Genomic DNA, 18,316 nt, shown 5'->3' with positions numbered 1-18,316 from the left:
ATGTGTTGGTTAAACAACTGCAAAGACGCAATTTGAATCCAATCAGCTGTAAGACAGTGGATTGGGATTCAAGTTGGTTCAGCCTGTGATGAATAACCTAGAGGATATCTTTAAATTTCATAGACACAGCAAGGGACATCAGGGTCTCGCGCATGAGTAGTTAGGAGAACTCATAATGTTGGGGAATATCTTGATAACGTAGTACCAATCCATCATAGTCATCTAACAATTCTAGTGAATTGGATTGACATCAACACACTGACTATACATGGTACAAACTGTGTAGCCATATTGCAAAAGTAGTGAAAATATCTTAGGATTTTGTACATTTCTTTAGCTATTGTATGATGAAAAATAAATTAACGTTTGAAAGTTTAAAAAATAGTCTAGTGAGGGATTTAAATTTGTAATGATAACTCCTTTTCAATGGCTCAGTCAACCAATTGGTAAAGACAGTGTGCAACTGAATCACAAACAACAAAAAAATCCTGATTCAACCCTTAGTTTGTACCTAGCTGATTGATCTCCACTACGCTCAGAGGCTTCATATTTTGCCTTTATAATTATTACACTGAGGGGAGACTGCTCACTGCTCCAGAAGCGAAGGTGACATAAAACACACCTGTTCCACACTATAAACCACTGCCAGCAGTCTAAATGGGCAGCTGTTGGGATTTTATCACACAGTGGGATGGGTATTGTGCCCTTGAGATCTGTCAGCCAATCTGACTAGTTGGCAGTGCCATCAGTCCCAGCAGCACATTAATGGGCGCTGCCTCAGGGATGCAGAAGGCGGCTCAACTATCTCCAGAAACAGACCAGTCCAGGGTCTTGGGCAAGGATATGGTTTAAGGCAGCAGGCTGGTAGGAAGAAAAGAGGTGCTTCTATACTAAAGGGAGCCATCCTTCCTACCTTTTGAAGAATTTGCTTATAAAAAAAAGTCAGACAGTTCCCGTCAAATGTTTTATGGCATCGGCAGCATATAATCCAGGTAAACTGGCATGTTAACAACCTTAATTAACCATTGACTATTTGTTTTATTTAATTACCTCTTAATTTAATTTTAATATCTGCTCACCTTTTGTATCATGCAGTTAACTCAGGGTTGGGCTAGACGTTGGAAGGGTGGGCACCCATCTTATATTTACCAATCCCCACCAAAAACATGGCCAGCGTGTAAAATCCAGCCCTATTCTTCAGAAGCATGCACACGTGAACACCAGACCACCCAAGTGAAACAGGCAGGCAGCGGACTCCACAGTTTATGGAAGCAGACAGGCATTGCTATGACCATAGGCATGGCTCCAGGATGTATGATGCCTTCCCTAGTGTCAGGGTCAAGAATGTCACAGTGTGACTGTAGGACATTCTTTTGGTAGAAAGTGAACAGCCAGATGTCATGGTCCATATTGGGACAAACAATGCAAATAGGAAAAGTGATGAGGTCTTGAAAGCAAATTTTAGGGAATTGGAAAAGGAATAAAAAGCAGAACTTCAAGAGCAATCTCAGGATTACTCTCAGGGCCACTGGCTACCAAGCATAAGAATAGGAAGTTTGAGCAGTTCAATATGTGACTGAAGAAATGGTTTCAGGTTTCGGAATTACTGGGACTGATTCTGAGACAGGTGGGACCAGTACAAGGAGGGGGAATTTCACCTTAACTGGACTGGGACTAATGTCCTCACAGGGAGGTTTGCGAGGGCTATTGGGAAATATTTCAACTATATTGGCTGGGAGCCTGAGTGGAAATTTAGAGTGGACTAGAGAAAAACTGACAGTAGGAAGTAGAAACTAGTACCTGATCAGGAGAATGTATTAAAAGATTGTATCAAGATAAATACAATGCATGGAGAGTTTGATAAAATTAGAGCAAGCAACAGTAATCATTAGATGGAGCCAAAGTAAAGGGGAAAGTTACAAAGTCTAAATCAGGGTGTGCATGTATATGAATGTACACAGAATGGTTAATAAGACTTGTGAACTCTGGGCACAAGCTGACAGATGGAATTACAATATTATTGGTATAAGGGTGACTGGCTCAAAGAAGGCCAAGACTGGATGTTAAATATTTCTGAGTACAAGGCATTAAGCAAGACACAAGCGTGCACATGTGTGTGTGTGTGTGTGTGTGTGTGTGCGTGCGCGTGTGTGTTGGAGACAGCAAGTGAAGCGATTGAGTCAGTAAGTTCCTGAGGGGTCAAGGACAGAATCACTCTGGATAGAGTTAAGAAACAACTAAGGGGCAACAACATCCATCAGTATAGCATACTGATCACCAACTGGTGAAAGGAATGTAAAGAAAAAATATTTGTGAAGAAATTACAGAGAAATGCAAGAATTATAGAGTCATTACAATGGGGGACTTCAATTATCCAAATATAGATTGGAATAGGAATAGTGCATAGGGACAAATGGAGTGTATCCTGGAGTACATCCTGGAATGTATTCAATATCATTTTCTGAGAGTATGTCTCTGATCCAACAAGACGGCAGGGACTGTTGAACCTGGTCCCGGGAAATGAATTGGCCAAATGAAACAATTATTAGTGGAAGAGCATTTTGGGGACAGTGACTACTGTAAGTTTAGGCTGGCCATGTAAAAGGACAAGGAACAAGAGAGGAATAAGTAATTGGGAAAGGGTGACTTCAGTCGGATGAGAATGCATCTGAATCAAGGTTGGAATCAAATGCTGGTAGAAAAGGTGGTGGCTGAACAACGGGACACATCCAAAGAAAAAATATTGCAGGCAATATCAAGGTATATTCCATTGAAGGGACAAGGTAGGACAAATAAATGAGAGTGCCCTTGAGAGAGATAAAGAAAAGAAAATACATATAAGACAAGGGTCAGGCAGGACACACAACAAACACCAGGCTAACTATTGAGGGACCAACAAGGAAGTGAAAGAACTAATAAAGAAGGAGAGAACATGAAAAGAGACTGGCAAGCTGGTTAGCACTGTTGCCTCACAATGCCAGAACCCTCGGTTCAAATCTGACCCCAGGTGACTGCCTTTGTGGAGGAAACCCACGCAGACACAGGGAGAATGTGCAAATCCCACACAGTCACCCAAGGCCAGAATTGAACTCAGGGGTTCCTGGCGCTGAGAGGCAGTAGTGCTAATCACTGTGCCACCATGCCACCCTTAAGAGTGTTGAGTTAATTAAGGAGAGCCTGCATAGATTTGTAAAAGGAAAGCACGTTTGACTCATGTAATTTAACTTTTTGACAAAGAAACAAAGATGTATGAATTACAATTAATATTGTCCATGTGGAATTTAATAAAGCGTTTGACAAAGTACCACAAAAAGCTGGTTAACAAAATGGAGGCTCACAGAATAGAATTAGTCAGTGCCAGCTTGGATAAAAAAAATTGCATAAAGGCAAAAACAAAACAGCAAGTCGAGGTAAATGGTTGTTTTTCAGAGGATGGTAGACAGTGCTGAGAGGCAGCAGTGCTAACCACTGTGCCATCTTGCTGTAAGCACAAGGCACAAGTTAGGAGTGTGATGGAATTCTCCCCGCTTGCCTGGATGGGTGCAACTCCAACAGCACTCAAGAAGCTTGACACCATTCAGGACAAAGCAGCCCACTTGATTGAAGCCATATCCACAAACATCCACTCCCTCCACCACCATTGCTCAGTAGCAGCTGTATCTATTATCTACAAGATGCTTGCAGAAATTCACCAAAGATCTTTAGACAGCATCTTCCAAACCCACGGCCACTGTGTGGACAAGGGCAGCAAATACATGGGAACACCACCATATGCAAGTCCCCTTCCAAGCCATCCTAATTTGAAATATATCGCCGTTCCTTCGCAGTCACTGGATCAAATTGCAGGAATGCCCTCCCTAATGGCACCGTGGGTCAACCCAAAGCATGTGACTGCACTGTTTCAAGGAGGCAGCTCACCATCACCATCTTCTCAAGGGCAGCTAGTGATAGGCAATAAAAGTGACATCCATGCCCCATGAATGAAGAAACAAAGGGCAAAAAAATACAAGATTGTTGCAGTTGTTTCTGTTATTTAAAGTAATTAACTGATCAGACTTGACTCAATGCACCAGGTTGTCAGATAAGGATTCAGTTAAAAGTAACATTGGTAGATAGACTGCACCCAAACTGCCATGACAAGAGCCGAGGAAGTTCTGGAGGAGAATGGAACTTGCATTGATTGAGAACTGCTATTGACTTAGAATTGGAAGCTAAACCTTTGTAGAAATCTACCCAAGGAAGATCAGATTCTTGAAGGGCTTTGTGATTGAAACTAATGCCATACACGCTGAGTGGACTGCCTTGTATATCTGAGACATCTATGTTTGCTGTCTCTGCTATTTGAGTTGCAGTTTAACGTATAGACTATGTGATCTGTCCATTAATTCTTGTTTAATTTATACTCATTTTAGTTTTGTGTGTAAGTTGTAAAATAGGAAATCTTATCTATTGGATTTTCATTAGGGTGGTTTGATAAATTTGGTTCTTTTGTTTGTTGATCACCCTAGAGATCATAATATATGTTATAGGAATTGCTTAGAATAAAAATTCAAAATCTGTCAACAATACTAAAGCTGGACATATGGCTGACAATAAGCTTTTTACCAATTGACAACAGGACATAGGCTAGCAAATGGGCAGTAATGTGACAGTTGAAATTTAATGCAGAGAAGCATGAAACGATGCATTTTGGCTGAGAGGATAAAGAGAAGCAATAGAAATTAAATGCTACAGTTGTAAGAAGCGTACCAGAACAGAGAGCCTGAGGTTTATGTGCATAGATTTGAGATAATTGCAAAACATACTGAGAGCATAATTAGAAAAGCATTTGGGGTCTTGGGCTTCATCAACAGAGATATTAAGTACAAAAAACAGGGAAGTGTGATGAACCTTTATAAAGATCTGGTGAGGCCACAACTAGAATATTGCATCCAATTCTGCTCACCACACACAGAAAGCATGCAAGGGTCTTTGAGAGAGTAGAGATGCAATTTGCCAGATGGTTCCAGAAATGAGGGATTTGACCTAAAAAGGTTAGGATGGAGAAGTTGGGGTTGTTCACTTTGGAGCAAAGGAAATTTAGGGGATACATGACGAAGGTATACAAGGTTTTGACAAGTTTATTTAATGTGGATAAAGAATAGCTGTTTCCATTAGCTGATGGTACAAGGACTATGGAACATAGATTTATGATTTTGGGCTGGAGATGCTGAGAGAATGTAAGGAAGGGCTTTTTTTACACAGTGGGTGGTAATGCCCTAGAATGCACTGTCTACGAGGGTCATGGAAGCAGAGATGATCATGATTTAAAAATTCAGCAGACCTCTAAGGAAAATAAACTTGCAGGTAATGGTTCCCAAACTAAGATTCTTAAATGTCTCAAGGATTTGAGGGAGAAATCCATAATGACTAACACAGAAGTGTCTGTCCACCAAAATTAATCTTGAGTAGTAGCCTGTCACTCAGGATGGTTTACATCCAAAGCAGCCAGTCAGGTATTTAGACAATCCCAAATGACATGCTACTTGGCTAATGATTGTTATTCTAAACAACAACAATCACTGGCCCAACAGATGGCACTTGTCTCGCACTTCATGATAGGAGTTGGAGTTGCAGATGCAGATGGGGTGCTGTATCTTCTTCTTTGGAGTCATATGCTTCCTGTGACAGTAGGAGTGGAATTTTTGGAGGGGGGTGGAGGGGTGGTGAGGCTAGGCAAGGCTAAAGGGTTGGGGATTTGTAAGTGAGATAAGGGAAAGGGGTTGAGAGACAAATGGATGGGAGGAATTTTGATCTGTGATTGTAATGTTTAGTACCCCAAAATTAAACACTGTACAGGTACCACTATGTTAATGAAAGCTGAAGCAGTCACCAAATTTCAGTGTTATCTGCACAGTGTTATAAGTAACCAATGGGATATTTTCCAGTAAACTTACTAATTTTGCATGATGCTGTTAAAGTAGAAGTTGTACTCTGTGGCTTGTTTAATTGTCATGTTGGGATCACCTATAGATTGCACACAAACTAACACTGCATTATATCTTGTAATTATTTTTCATTCCTGTTTCCCCAGCATTGTTGCTTAGCTTAATTACCACCGAAACGAATGGTTTACTAGGCCATTTCAGGTGGCAGTTAAGAATCAACCACATTGCTGTGGGTCTGGACTTGCATGTAGGTCAGGCTGGTTAAGGATGGTGGATTTCCTTCCCTAAAGGGCGCTACTGAATAGATTGGCTTTTAAAACAATCAATGATAATTTCACAGTCCTCATTGCTGAGACAAGGTTTCTCTTCCAGATGTAGTAATTTAATTTAAATTCTACCAGCTGCCATGGTGAGATTAGATGTTCTTATGAATCCTCAAAACATTAATAGTAAAAATGGAAAATGCCAGACGACTCAGCAGATCTAGCAACATCTGTCAAGAGAGAAACAAAGTTAGCATTTCACAGATGCTGCCAGATTGGCTGAGTTTTCCCAACGTTTTCTGTTTTTATTTCAGATTTCCAGCATCAGAAATATTTTTGCTTTATTATCACAGAGCATTAACCTGAGCCTCTGATTTTAGTCCTATGACTTTACCAAAACACCACTATCGACATAGAATGACCCATGCTGCTTAAATATTGGAAGATATTTGTAACCAGATGTCAACCATGAGCACTATTGGTGAATTACTAAGGGGAGGGTCAAACAGGTGATTTGGGCGGGGCAGGGGCGCTAGATAGTGCGCAAACAAACTGCCATAAGTAAAATGAATTTTATATTTCCAAGTTTATTGCCTTTATAATTTATACTCAGGTAAAAGAGAAAATCATTGGAAAATATTTATCTTAAGGACAGGGATCGTGAGATTTGGCACTTTCTTTAAAGGGGTTTACAGGAAGTTAAAATTTGGAACCACTGAATTAGGAGAAAGAAATGGGGAAAAGAGACTGATTGGATTGCTGTACGGAGATTTGGCATGTATTTGATGGGCCAAATAGCCTCGCTGTCTGCCATAAAGATTCCTATAATTACGATTCTAAATTTAAAAATGTAGCTGACACACCAGAAATGTTGAACGTTTTCATGCTTGCAAAACTAATCTTTGAAATTACAATTCCCCCCCCCCCACCTGGCCGGATTTTATTTCATTTATGTATTTTCAAGAATCTACAGATCAATCAAGACTAAGCAATAGGAACACAAATGATAGCCAAGATTAAACTGGGCTAATTTATCTGTCATAATTTCATTCAGAAAGTTACTCGCACATCTTCTTCATGCCCAGCAGACAGACAACAAGAGGAGTACTGGCGACAGTCTTACCATAAATCACAATGCCTTTTGGTTTACATACAGGTTTGAGTGGAAACTGCAGTGATTACACATTAACATACAAGCCTGTTTTTCTGCCCTGATAGATAGATTCTTACCGTAAACAATCTTTCATAAGGATATTACTCACAGGTGGAATCTGGATTCTTAGTATTCTCCACTGATTCAACAAAGCATATGCACATATGTGAAATACTATCCACAGGCTCATTTTAGCTACATCAGTTGCTGGATTTGGATGAAAAAATTTACGAGCAAAGGCTTCCACCATAGGCAGAATATTCATTTTGCCAGAATCATTTACCTATTGTATTTAGTGCCACCAGCACCATAACCCACAAACAATAAAAATGGAAGGATAAAGATTCGAAAGATAAAGGGAATAAATGTAAAAAAGAAGGGAGAGCATATTATTACAGAAATATGGTTCCTTCTTGGAGAAGTTCTTGATATTTTCTGTGCCACATGGAAAAATAAGTAGTGAGGAGAAAAAAAAGACCAATAAGATGCCCAGGTCCAAAGAGAAAAATGTGCTAATCATCACCTCTAGAATATTCTTTTCCAGGTTGCAACAGAATGCTCACTTTTCTAACAGACAATCATTAGCAGATTTTTAAAAGTTCAGAGAGATTTACACATGAAAATTTTCAGATATGCAGCCACAAAAACACATCATTTACCTTTACAAGCATTGGTTATAACTTACCTGCCACCCCTTTTCCAAACGTTTCTTTTCTATACCAGATTTTACCATCTCAAAGTCTGGGCCACCCCAGTTGCGAACATTACGCCTACTGACCACTTGCTTATCCCCATCTGGTAAGGGACCTGAACGCCGATGGTCATCCAAGAAATTTCTAACTGGATTCTTGTCAACTTTTCCTTCCTATAAAAAAGGCAAGTTACTCACCAGAGAAAGTAGTTCCCATTATTCCCTACCAAGGGCTCTTATGCAATCAACTTTTACAAGAGCCTACAGACTGAGAATTTTATGATTTTTTTTAGCCTCATTACGTGCACATCAAGTGACAAATACAACCATTTGCAAACTTTCAAAATCATCTACAGCACCAACATTCTTCAGATTTGCTTTCTGCCACAAAAATTAAGAACTGAAGAGATAAAGGAGGAAACTTAGATGTATGGAAAGTTTCAAGAACTATTACACCTGCAATTTGGAATGATGGCAAGTCAGGTTGCCAGGATAGTGTTTGATAAATAGGAATAGACAATTTTTGGCACTTGCCTTGTTAAATGGCTTTTATGTTAAGTAATTATTTTACTCAGCATTAAGTGCATTTCCTAATGTGGGAGCAAACACCTGACACAATTTTCTAGTGTTGCATTCTTAACTGCATCAATGCAATAACAAAGCCTGGTTTATATCAAGGTTACTTTCTAGATCAGAAAAAAGATGGGCACATCATCTTGGACAACAATAAATTCATAAAACAGCTTAGATAAAGAGGTGTTTTGTCTTTATTTTAAAAGAGGAAATCGGTCATCAGAATGCAGGGTAAATGTGTGGGTTACACGAAAAGGCTTGGGTGGGATGCTCTATCGGACAGTCGGTGCAGATTAACAGCTTCCTTCTGCATTGTAGGGATTCTATGGAATATAGGTTTCTAATATCCAATGAAAATTAAAGTTGTGGTAGTTTCCAAGACCAGTAGCTTCAGTTATCGAAAGATACAAATTTTTAAAAGGCTTGTGAATATTTGGTTCAACACTAAACCAATAAAATGTGACATTTAATGGGTAAAGTCCAATGCTAGCTGGAGAAGCATCTCATCTTCCAATTAGGCATGTTACAGTCCTCTGAACTCAACATCTTTAGACTGCATACGTTGTTGTTCATCTTAAACCCCCTCTACAAAATATCTCATACATTTATTGTCTCAACCCTCCCCCCTTTCCCCACCCTCAGGGCATGTCTTTAGATCTCAAAGTTGCTACATCTTGTTGCAATCTCTCACAGCTACAATTTAATATCTAACACATTTCTTCCTCTTTTTAGTTCTGATAAAGAGTCAAATAGATTGTTTTCTCTCCCTACAGATGCTACCAGACCTGCTGTCGCAGAGGGGTAATATAACAATTGACTCAAAGAGGGTAATTTAACAATCAACAGAGGGAGCAATTTAACCCTTTTCCCACAAAAAAAAGCTCCCAAGAGAAAGGGTGGATTTGTTAATCAAGTTGGCGACCGGGCAAGGAACCTATTAAAACAGGTCATCCCAACTGAAGCTAAGATTCCATATAACGTGAGAAGCCTGACATTCTGAATTAAAACTCTTTGCCTCGCTTGGAAATCCCAACCCAATAAAATATCAGGGCCTCAACATTCCTGCAAGGGAGCTGTCTTCACAATTGTTTCAGACTAAAGAATTTTCTACTGACATTCCACTTGCTGGGACTCTGGCATATGGGTACCACAGGCAGGCCAGGGATAGCCCATCCTGAATTGCTCTCGAGAAGAAGAACTACATTCTTGAACGACTGGAGGAACTTCACCAAGGCTCCTTCGGCATCGCCTTCCAAACCCACGACTGCTATCATCTAGAAGGACAAGAGCAGCAGATACCTGGAAACATCAAAACCTGGAAAGTTTGATGAAGGTACACCCTATGGAATTTTTCCAAAACTAGCAGTAATAAATGAATGCTGATACACTTCCAAGTCAGATGATGTTTGACTTCAAGGGAGTGCCATCGCGTCCTTGACCTTCTAGGTGGTAACGGTTATAAGTTTCAGAAGTGCTGTCAAAGAAGTCTGGGGAAGCTGATGCAGTATTTTTTGTAGATGGTACACACTGCAGTCATTTACTAACATCATTCAACAGAGGAATCTGCATTCCCTGTCAGACTTGTATGTGACTCCAACCCACAGCAGTGTGGTTAGACTCTTAACAGGTCTCCGGAAGTGCCTATCAAACTGCTGCAGAGTAATTGAAGAAGAATAAAAGAATTTGACAGATGCTTTGGCATCAACCTAGGCAGTAAAAACAACAAAGGTACACCCTGAGCAGTTGACCTTGCAAAGTTTTTATTAATTCATTTACGGGATGTGGGCATCATTGGTTAGGTCAGCATTGAAAGATACATGGATTAGGTTGATTGGCCATGCTAAAATTGCCCCTTAGTGTCTTCAGGTGGGTAGGTTAGAGGGATTAGCGGGTAAATATGTAGGGGTGAGAGGGTAGGGCCAGGGTGGGATTGTGGTCAGTGCAGATTCGATGGGCCAAATGGCCTCTGTCTGCACTGTTGGGTTTCTATGATTCTATTGCCTATCCCTAGTTACTTTTCAGAAGGTCTGGTGAGCCGCCTTCTTGAACGACTGCAGTGCCCGAGGTGTAGATACACAGTGTCGTTAGGGAGGGAGTTCCAAGATTTTGACCCAACAACAGCAAAGAAAAGATAGTTCCAAGTCAGGATGGGAGTGACTTGGAGGGGAACTTCCAGGTTTTGGTGTTCCCACGTAACTGCTACTCTTGTCCTTTAAGATAGCAGTTGTATATTTGGGCAGTGCTGCCTAAGGAGCCTTGGTGAGTTCCTCCAGTGCATCTTACAGACAGTACTCACAGTTGCTACTGTTCAACACTGGTGGAGGGATTGAATATTTGTGAAAGGTATAGCAATCAAGCAGATTGCTTTGTACTGGTGTTGAGCTTCTAGTGCTGTTGTAGCTGAACTAATTCAAGCAAGTAGAGGGTATTCCATCACACATTTAATTTGTGCCCTATAGACGATGGATACGCTTTGCAGAGACAGGAAGGGAGTTACTCCTAGCCTCTGATCTGCTCTTGTAGCCACAGTACTTATATGGCTTGTCCAGTTCAATTTCTGGTCAAAGGTATCCCCAGAATGTTGGCAGTGGGAGATTCAGTGGGTGATAATGCCATTAAATGGAATGTCATGGATCAATGGTTAGATTTTCTCTTGTTGGAGATCATCATTGTCTGGGACACGTGGAAAGAATGTTACTTGCCACTTGCTAGCGCAAGCCTAGATATTGTCCAGGTCTTATTTCATTTAACCATGGGCTGCCTCAGCAAGTGCTGCGTCACAGATGCTGCTGAACAGTGCACAATCAACAACAGACACCCTCACTTCTAAACTTCTGATAAAAAGCTAATTGAAAAGTGGTGGCACAAATATACAGTCAGGAAGGACTGACCCTGGAAATGCTCAATATTGACTTTAGACTCCACAAAGTCTCATGGCATCAGGTCAAACAGTCAAGGAAAACACTCTGCTGATTGCCATGTACTACCTTATCATAGCTGATAAATCAGTGATCCCCTCCCATGTTGAACACCCCTTGGAAGTAGCACGGAGGGTAACAAGGGCACAGAATTCACTGTCTAGAGGACCTCAATGTTCATCACCAAGAGTGGCTTAGTGGTACTATCATCACTGAGGTGAGTCTTGAAAGTCATATCTGTCAGATAGACTTATGATGGCAGAACCAGTAAGAGGGAAAAACTACTTGGTCTAATCTGTACTAAGCTACCTATTGTAGATGCAGCTGTCCGGGACATTGTTGGTAGGAATGGCCACTCCACAGTCATTGTGGGCATAAAATTCCATCTTCACGGTGAGGAAGCCCTCCAAAGTGTTGTGTGGCACTAACACCTTGACAAAATTGACTTGAGTACCCATGAGGAGCTTGGACCATTAGAAGCAACAGAATGTATTCAATCACAATCCATAATGTCATAGCCTAGCATACCCCCACTCTATCATTACCATCAAACCAGGGGACCAAACCAGATTTAACAAAGAATGTAGGGAAATGTCAGGAGCAACACCAGGCTATTCTAAAAAATGAAATGCCAATGCTGTACTACAAGCACGCTAAACAGAAGGAACATGCCAAATACAGAGCAAATCATAAAGTTCTGCAACCTGCCACATCCAATCATGAATGCTGACGGAAAATAGAACTACTAACCAGAGGAGACGGCTCAACAAACAGACCCATCCTCAATGATAGCAGAGTCCAGCATGTCACTGTCAGTACAAAAGACAAAGCTGAAAAATAGCAGACAATCCATTTTGGCTTCTTTCTGACGTCCCCCCCATCAATGATGTCAGTCTTCAGCCAATTTGATTTGTTCTACACACCTCCAAAACCACTGAAAGCACTGGATACAATAAATCTACAGGCTCAGACAACATCACAGTGTAGTATTGAAGACTTGTGCTCCAGAACTAAGAGCACCCCAACTAAAATAAAAACAGAAAATGCTGGAAAAATTTAGCTGGTGTGGCAGCATCTGAGGAGAGATGTTAACTTTTCAAGACTACATGACTTCTTCAGAATTAAAGAGAGAGAAATGTATATGATTTTATACTTCTTAAGAGGGGGTGCAGCAAATCAGAAGGCTTGGGAGGAATAGGTGGGAGCTTGAAGAGATTTGACAAAAGATGTCATGGGCACAAGTCAAAGGGAGAATTAAAGATAAAGACGGTGCTCATAGTGATATATAGGTAACATAGCAAAATGTATTAACAGAACAACAGTCAGCACTCTGTGAAAGCAAAACTTAAAAATGTGACAGATGACTTCAAGTGCAGCTCCTCACACCCTGCTTCCTGATAGGATTCCATCCCATTCCTCCCACTTTCTTCATCTCCATCACACTCGTTCTGATGATGGTATTTTCTAAAATGGTGCTTCTGACACGCCTTCTTTTTTCCTGAACCAAGGGTCCACCCCATATCCAATCAGGTTCTTCTCCTGTATCTCTGCCCTCACCCTTAGAAATACGATGGGTTCCCCATCACCTCGCTTTTCACTCCACCAGCCTCTACATTCAAAAGATCATCCTCTGCCATTTCTGCCAACTCCAATATGATGCCACCACAAACATATCTTCTCCTCAACCCCTGTCAGCATTCTGCAGGGACACTCCGTGATACCCTGACCCACACCTTCATCACCCCCAACTCATCATCCCTTTTCCATGGCACCATCACATGCAACTCATCGTCCAAGCTTGCACCCCCTTCAATCTGGTCTATTGAATTTGCTGTTCCCAACACTGTCTGCTTTATATTGAGGAGACTAAACACAGGCAGGGTGACCATTTTGCAGAACATCTTTGCTCAGTCCATAGGCATGATCAAAACGTCCCTGCTGTCAATTCAACTCACCATCTTGCTTGAATGCATCTGTCCTTGGCCTGCTGCAATACTCCAATGAAGCCCAACGGAAACTGGAAGAATATCATTTCATCTTCCGATTTGGCGTTTTACAACCTTCTGAACTTGAAATCCATCCTCCATCTTAAACCTCAACATCATCCAAGAAAAAGCAGCTCGTTTAATTAGCAGTCCATCCACCACCTTGGACTTTCTCTCTTCACCACTGTCCCAGAATGGAGGCTGTCTACATTATCCATAAAATGAACTGCAACAGTACAAGGTAACAGCTCACCACCACCTTCTCAAGGGCAATTAAAATGGGCCATAAATGTTGGACTTGCCAGCAATGCTTACATCCCAAATAAGAAACAAACTAAAGTTTATAGTACTTTAATACTTATGATGATAAATGGTGTGATGATCAAGTGGACTGTTTTTTCCTGGATGTTATCAAACCATTTTGGATGTTTTTGCAGCTGCACCTATCGAGGTAAATATTGGATATTCCATCATACTCTTGACTTGTCCCTTGAAGAAGGTGAAAAGGTTTGGAGAAGTCAGGTGAGTCACTCACCACAGAATCCCCAACTTCTTGTTTTTAAAATCAGAGATTACATGGTTAATCCAGTCAAGATTCTGGACAATGGGGATAACTAGGTGCTTTGTTTTTCTCTTGTCAAGATCATCACTACCTGGCGTTGGCATGGCATGAATATTATTTGCCATTGGTCAACCCAAACTGGAATTTGTCCAGTTCTTGCTGCATATCGACACAGAATGTCTCAGTATCTGAGGAGTTACAAATGGAATGTAAACACTGTGCAATTGTCAAACAAACCCACTTCTGACCTCATGGTGAAACAAAGGTTATTTTCAAGCAGCTGAAGTTGGTTAGGACCAGGAAGCAATCTGTGAAATTCCTGTAGTGATGTCCCAGGTTTGAGATGAATGGTCTCTGACAATCACAGCCATTTAGTTTGTGCTGGGAATAACTCAAGTTAATGAAGATTTTTGCCTAGATCATCATTCAATTTTTCCAGGCCTTTCCGAAACCACAAATGGACAAATGCTGCCTTAATGTTGAAAGCAGTCACTCTCATCTCACCTCTGGAACTCTGCTCTTTTGTCCACATTTGGATCATGTTTGAAACTAAGTGGCCCTGACAGAACCAAAGAAGCTGGGCGCTGGTGAGCAAAGTGTGTCAGTTCAGTGTCACTTAATGACGCTGTAGATCACACCTTTCACCACTTTCCTGATCAGTGTAGACTGATGGGTGATAAATGAGCAGATTAGATTTGTCCTGCTTTTTGTGAGCAAGGTATACTTGGATAACTGTTGTGTGTCAGATAGATGCCTGTGTTGTTCTTACATTGGAACAGTTTAGCTAGAATTACGGTTCATTCTGGAACCCCTGCTAAGCAGGAAACTGAAATACTTTTTTCTTCAATGATCCACTTTCCACTTGCTATTTTAAATATGTGAAGCAGAAATTGTTATCTATACATTTTTGAGTGAATCATTTTCCAGCTTCACACAAGGAATCTTAACAGTTCTGTCCATATGGTCAACATAGCTAATTTTTAGGGAGTATTGGAATCAAGTAACTCAGTGGCAAGCTTTTAATATAATCAAACTATAGTTTATTTTATTCAGGTTTATAGATTTCATGCCCTGGTGACTATCCCACATCACCTGTTTAATTTTGTTAGCAGCTGGATAGAAAAGAGGAAATATTGCCCAACTACATTACAGCATTGGGCCAATACAGTGACTTCATGGGCAGTATTAATTGCACAAATGAACAGACAGTCTGCAGAGTTGTCCTTGTACATCGTTAAAGGAAACTAATGGGAAGAACCTGGTTGGATCAGATTAACTTGGACTGAAGTAAATCTCATGACAGATTCCAAGGCAGGTCCAACCAAAAGCCTAAAGGAACAGGAAGTAGCAGCTGCTGAAAAAGCTCTAAAAGCAGCTGTGGCCAAAGCTCAGGCAAGCAAGGCTGGGACCCTGACTTCAGAAGTTCAGTATACTGCTACAAATATGGTTGGTTCAGGATCGAGAAACAAAAGATGAAGAGTTTACACAAGATACATATGAATGCTTTGACAAAAATGAAGGTCAACACTGTCCTGAAAATTATCAGGACGTATTTTCGTGCTCCTTTTGTAAATTCCAAACCACAGAGAAACAAGAAATTCAAAACTCTTCATCACAAGGAAACTCTCGAGTTCATTGGAAAGAACAATCAGCTTGGAAAAAGAGCTGCTGACTTCCTTCATGCATCAATGGTCAACAAGAAAATAAAGATTTCTGACTGTAAACAACGACGACAACAACAACAGGAGCAAAAGGAGCTAGCACAGAAACTCACGAACGATATTTGGATGGGAGTTGTTCCAGCTGACCAAATGAAAAGAGTTGGAGTTGCTCAGAGTGCAGTCTGCAATACCAACATTCCTTTCCTATTTCACTCTGCACAACAGCATCTGAAGTCCAATAAACATACCAAGAATAAGAAGAATTACCATGACCTGGTCTTAGTCAGCAACCCAATCCTAAAGGCTAAATTTGTATGTTCCTAAAGGGTGGAAACCCTTTGGGAATCCTCGAGAACAGTTTAAACTGAACAGTTTAGAAGTTGCATTCTAGAGACAAGGCCTAAGACACAAGGGTGAATGCAGTGAGAATGCAATCCCCGAGGGTTCAAGATTCAGTGTCAGACAGAGGCACACTACAATGTGATGGCGGCACCACAGAGGCTGTGCCATGAGACTCAGGTAAAGAATATCTCAGTATGCATCCTTGAGGGACAGCTATTGACAAAGATCAACAGCCTGGAGCATGAAATAAAGAGGCTAGAAACTGAGCTTGAACGAAGTCGAAGAGCTCGAATACACGCAAAACCCCAGCTCCACCTTATTCCAGCTAAGATCTATCCTGGGTATGTTACACTCAGCAGTATGAATGAAAGTTCAAAATGGAAGAACTGCAAGGAAAATGCAACAGGAGGCACAGAAGAAGAGGCCAGCCTCTGTAGTGGAAGCTCTGAAAAAGCAGCAGAATCAGGTTATACAACAAGAGAACAAGGCGAAACATTGCATTTATTCTCAGGGTCAAGTAGTTGGCATGGAACTATACCACAAATGAAAGGTGGATATGTGCCATCATCTTAGCACAGACAAGACCGGTCGCTTACACTGTACAAACACAAAACAACGTAATATGGGTAAGACATGCGGATCAACTTTTGGCAATAAGAACCAATTTGCCAGAGACAGAAGTGACAGAGTCCACACCAAGCTGTGCCAAGAGAAGACCCAGATCCTCCTGAGAACACAACACTATCCCAACCAACTGCAGAAGACAGTACATCAGTTTAGAACACTTCAACACCAACTTCATCTCCAACCACCACCCTGACTTCAGTTAAGATGACGTCCAGACCAAGCCAAAGATAAGAGGTTGCAGTAAACACTAAAAACAGCCACCTGGGTTCGCCAACTACTACACACAAAGTGATGGCCTCCGGAATGTCTGACCTATTGAATTGTTAATTGTTTATATTAATCTTGATAGTTAACATTGCACTGTTATTGGTGTTAGGAACATTTGATATAAAGGGGGAGGAAAAGTGTTGTGTATTCTTGTTATTTCTAGTGTTTCCTCACTAGCAGCTTTACAGTGAAACAAGGACACTGAGACTGATTGTGATATCATTGGCCATTTGCATGGGCAAACCAGTCATCTATCTGAGCAACCTGTAATGTTAACACCTTTTCAATAAAGCTTTCTGTTTAAACCTTCGAAGCCTGCAGCCTATCTTATAAAACCACCACAGCTACTCACACTTCTTAATGCAGGATTTCCCAAACTTTGAGCTACAGAACCCCTAGTGAGCTCCTAACAGTATTGGGGAACCCCAAACATTCTCAATGTTGACAACCTTTTTTCCACAAAATAGAAGCAAACACAGAAATCATATGTGAAGAAGTATTTTCCAGTCATATTTATGCATATATTAATCTGGTAATAAACAAAAAGTTCTCTGATTATCATTGAAGAATCCCTACAGTGCAGAAGAGGCCATTCAGCCTATCAAGTCTGCACCAACTCCCTGACAGAGTATTGTACCCAGGCCCTCTCCCTGCTCTATTCCAGTAATCCCATGCATTTACCATGGCTAATCCCATCGAACCTACACATCTTGGGACACCAAAGGACAATTTAGCATGATCAATCCACCTAATCTGTACATCTGTGGATTAGAATTATATAAGCATTACCCCTTGTTACTTTTAATGGGGGAAATGATACTGGACAGCTGATTCAAATGTCTTAGGCACACATCACCCTTTCTCACTTTTGCCTGCATGTGCTCCGCTCCCCCATGTCCCTCTCACTTCCCCGCGTATCCACCCTTGTCCCTAGCACCTACTCACCCCTTCGGTCACACCCTCCCACATACCCCAACACACACGTGCCCACCCATACACGAACATGCACCCTACTCCATTCCCTGGGCTCCAACACCCCACTCTAATCCCCAGGCCCTAAGACCCCAGCTCCACGCCCCAAGACTTCACCCTGTACACATGGCCTGAAAACTCTGCTCCTTTCCCAAGGCCCCTCTGCCACCGCCACCTAAAAGCTGCCGGCTCACCTGGGCAATTCTACTCAGCAACAGCGAGATGGAATAAATCAAATGGTCCAATCAGAGGAAGGCCTCTCAGAGCACTGAATGTTAACAGACTGATTAGTTAGCCTATCAGCATCTTGTGCCACAACAGGTCTTGTTCTGAATGGCCCATTTGATTTCTCTAATTCTTTCTAAATTTTGCATG

At 41.2% G+C, this 18,316-nt stretch overlaps 1 protein-coding gene across 2 annotated transcripts in view; it reads right to left on the bottom strand.

The window, feature by feature from the left end:
- The window catches only part of LOC145352708 (uncharacterized), a 233,939-nt gene that overhangs the window by 129,592 nt on the left and 86,031 nt on the right, over positions 1–18,316 (bottom strand). For both annotated transcript variants that reach the window (XM_080202953.1, XM_080202954.1), the window contains exon 6: positions 8,029–8,208. In XM_080202953.1, coding sequence (XP_080059079.1) covers positions 8,029–8,208 — 180 coding nt within the window. The remainder of the gene's footprint in view (positions 1–8,028; positions 8,209–18,316) is intronic.

Source organism: Carcharhinus amblyrhynchos, chromosome 14 (assembly GCF_965287045.1).
Source record: "Carcharhinus amblyrhynchos chromosome 14, sCarAmb.v2.hapA, whole genome shotgun sequence".
Taxonomy (NCBI): Eukaryota; Metazoa; Chordata; class Chondrichthyes; order Carcharhiniformes; family Carcharhinidae; genus Carcharhinus; species Carcharhinus amblyrhynchos.
Note: the sequence above shows the minus strand (reverse complement) of the source record. Positions and strands in the feature narration are given on the sequence as shown.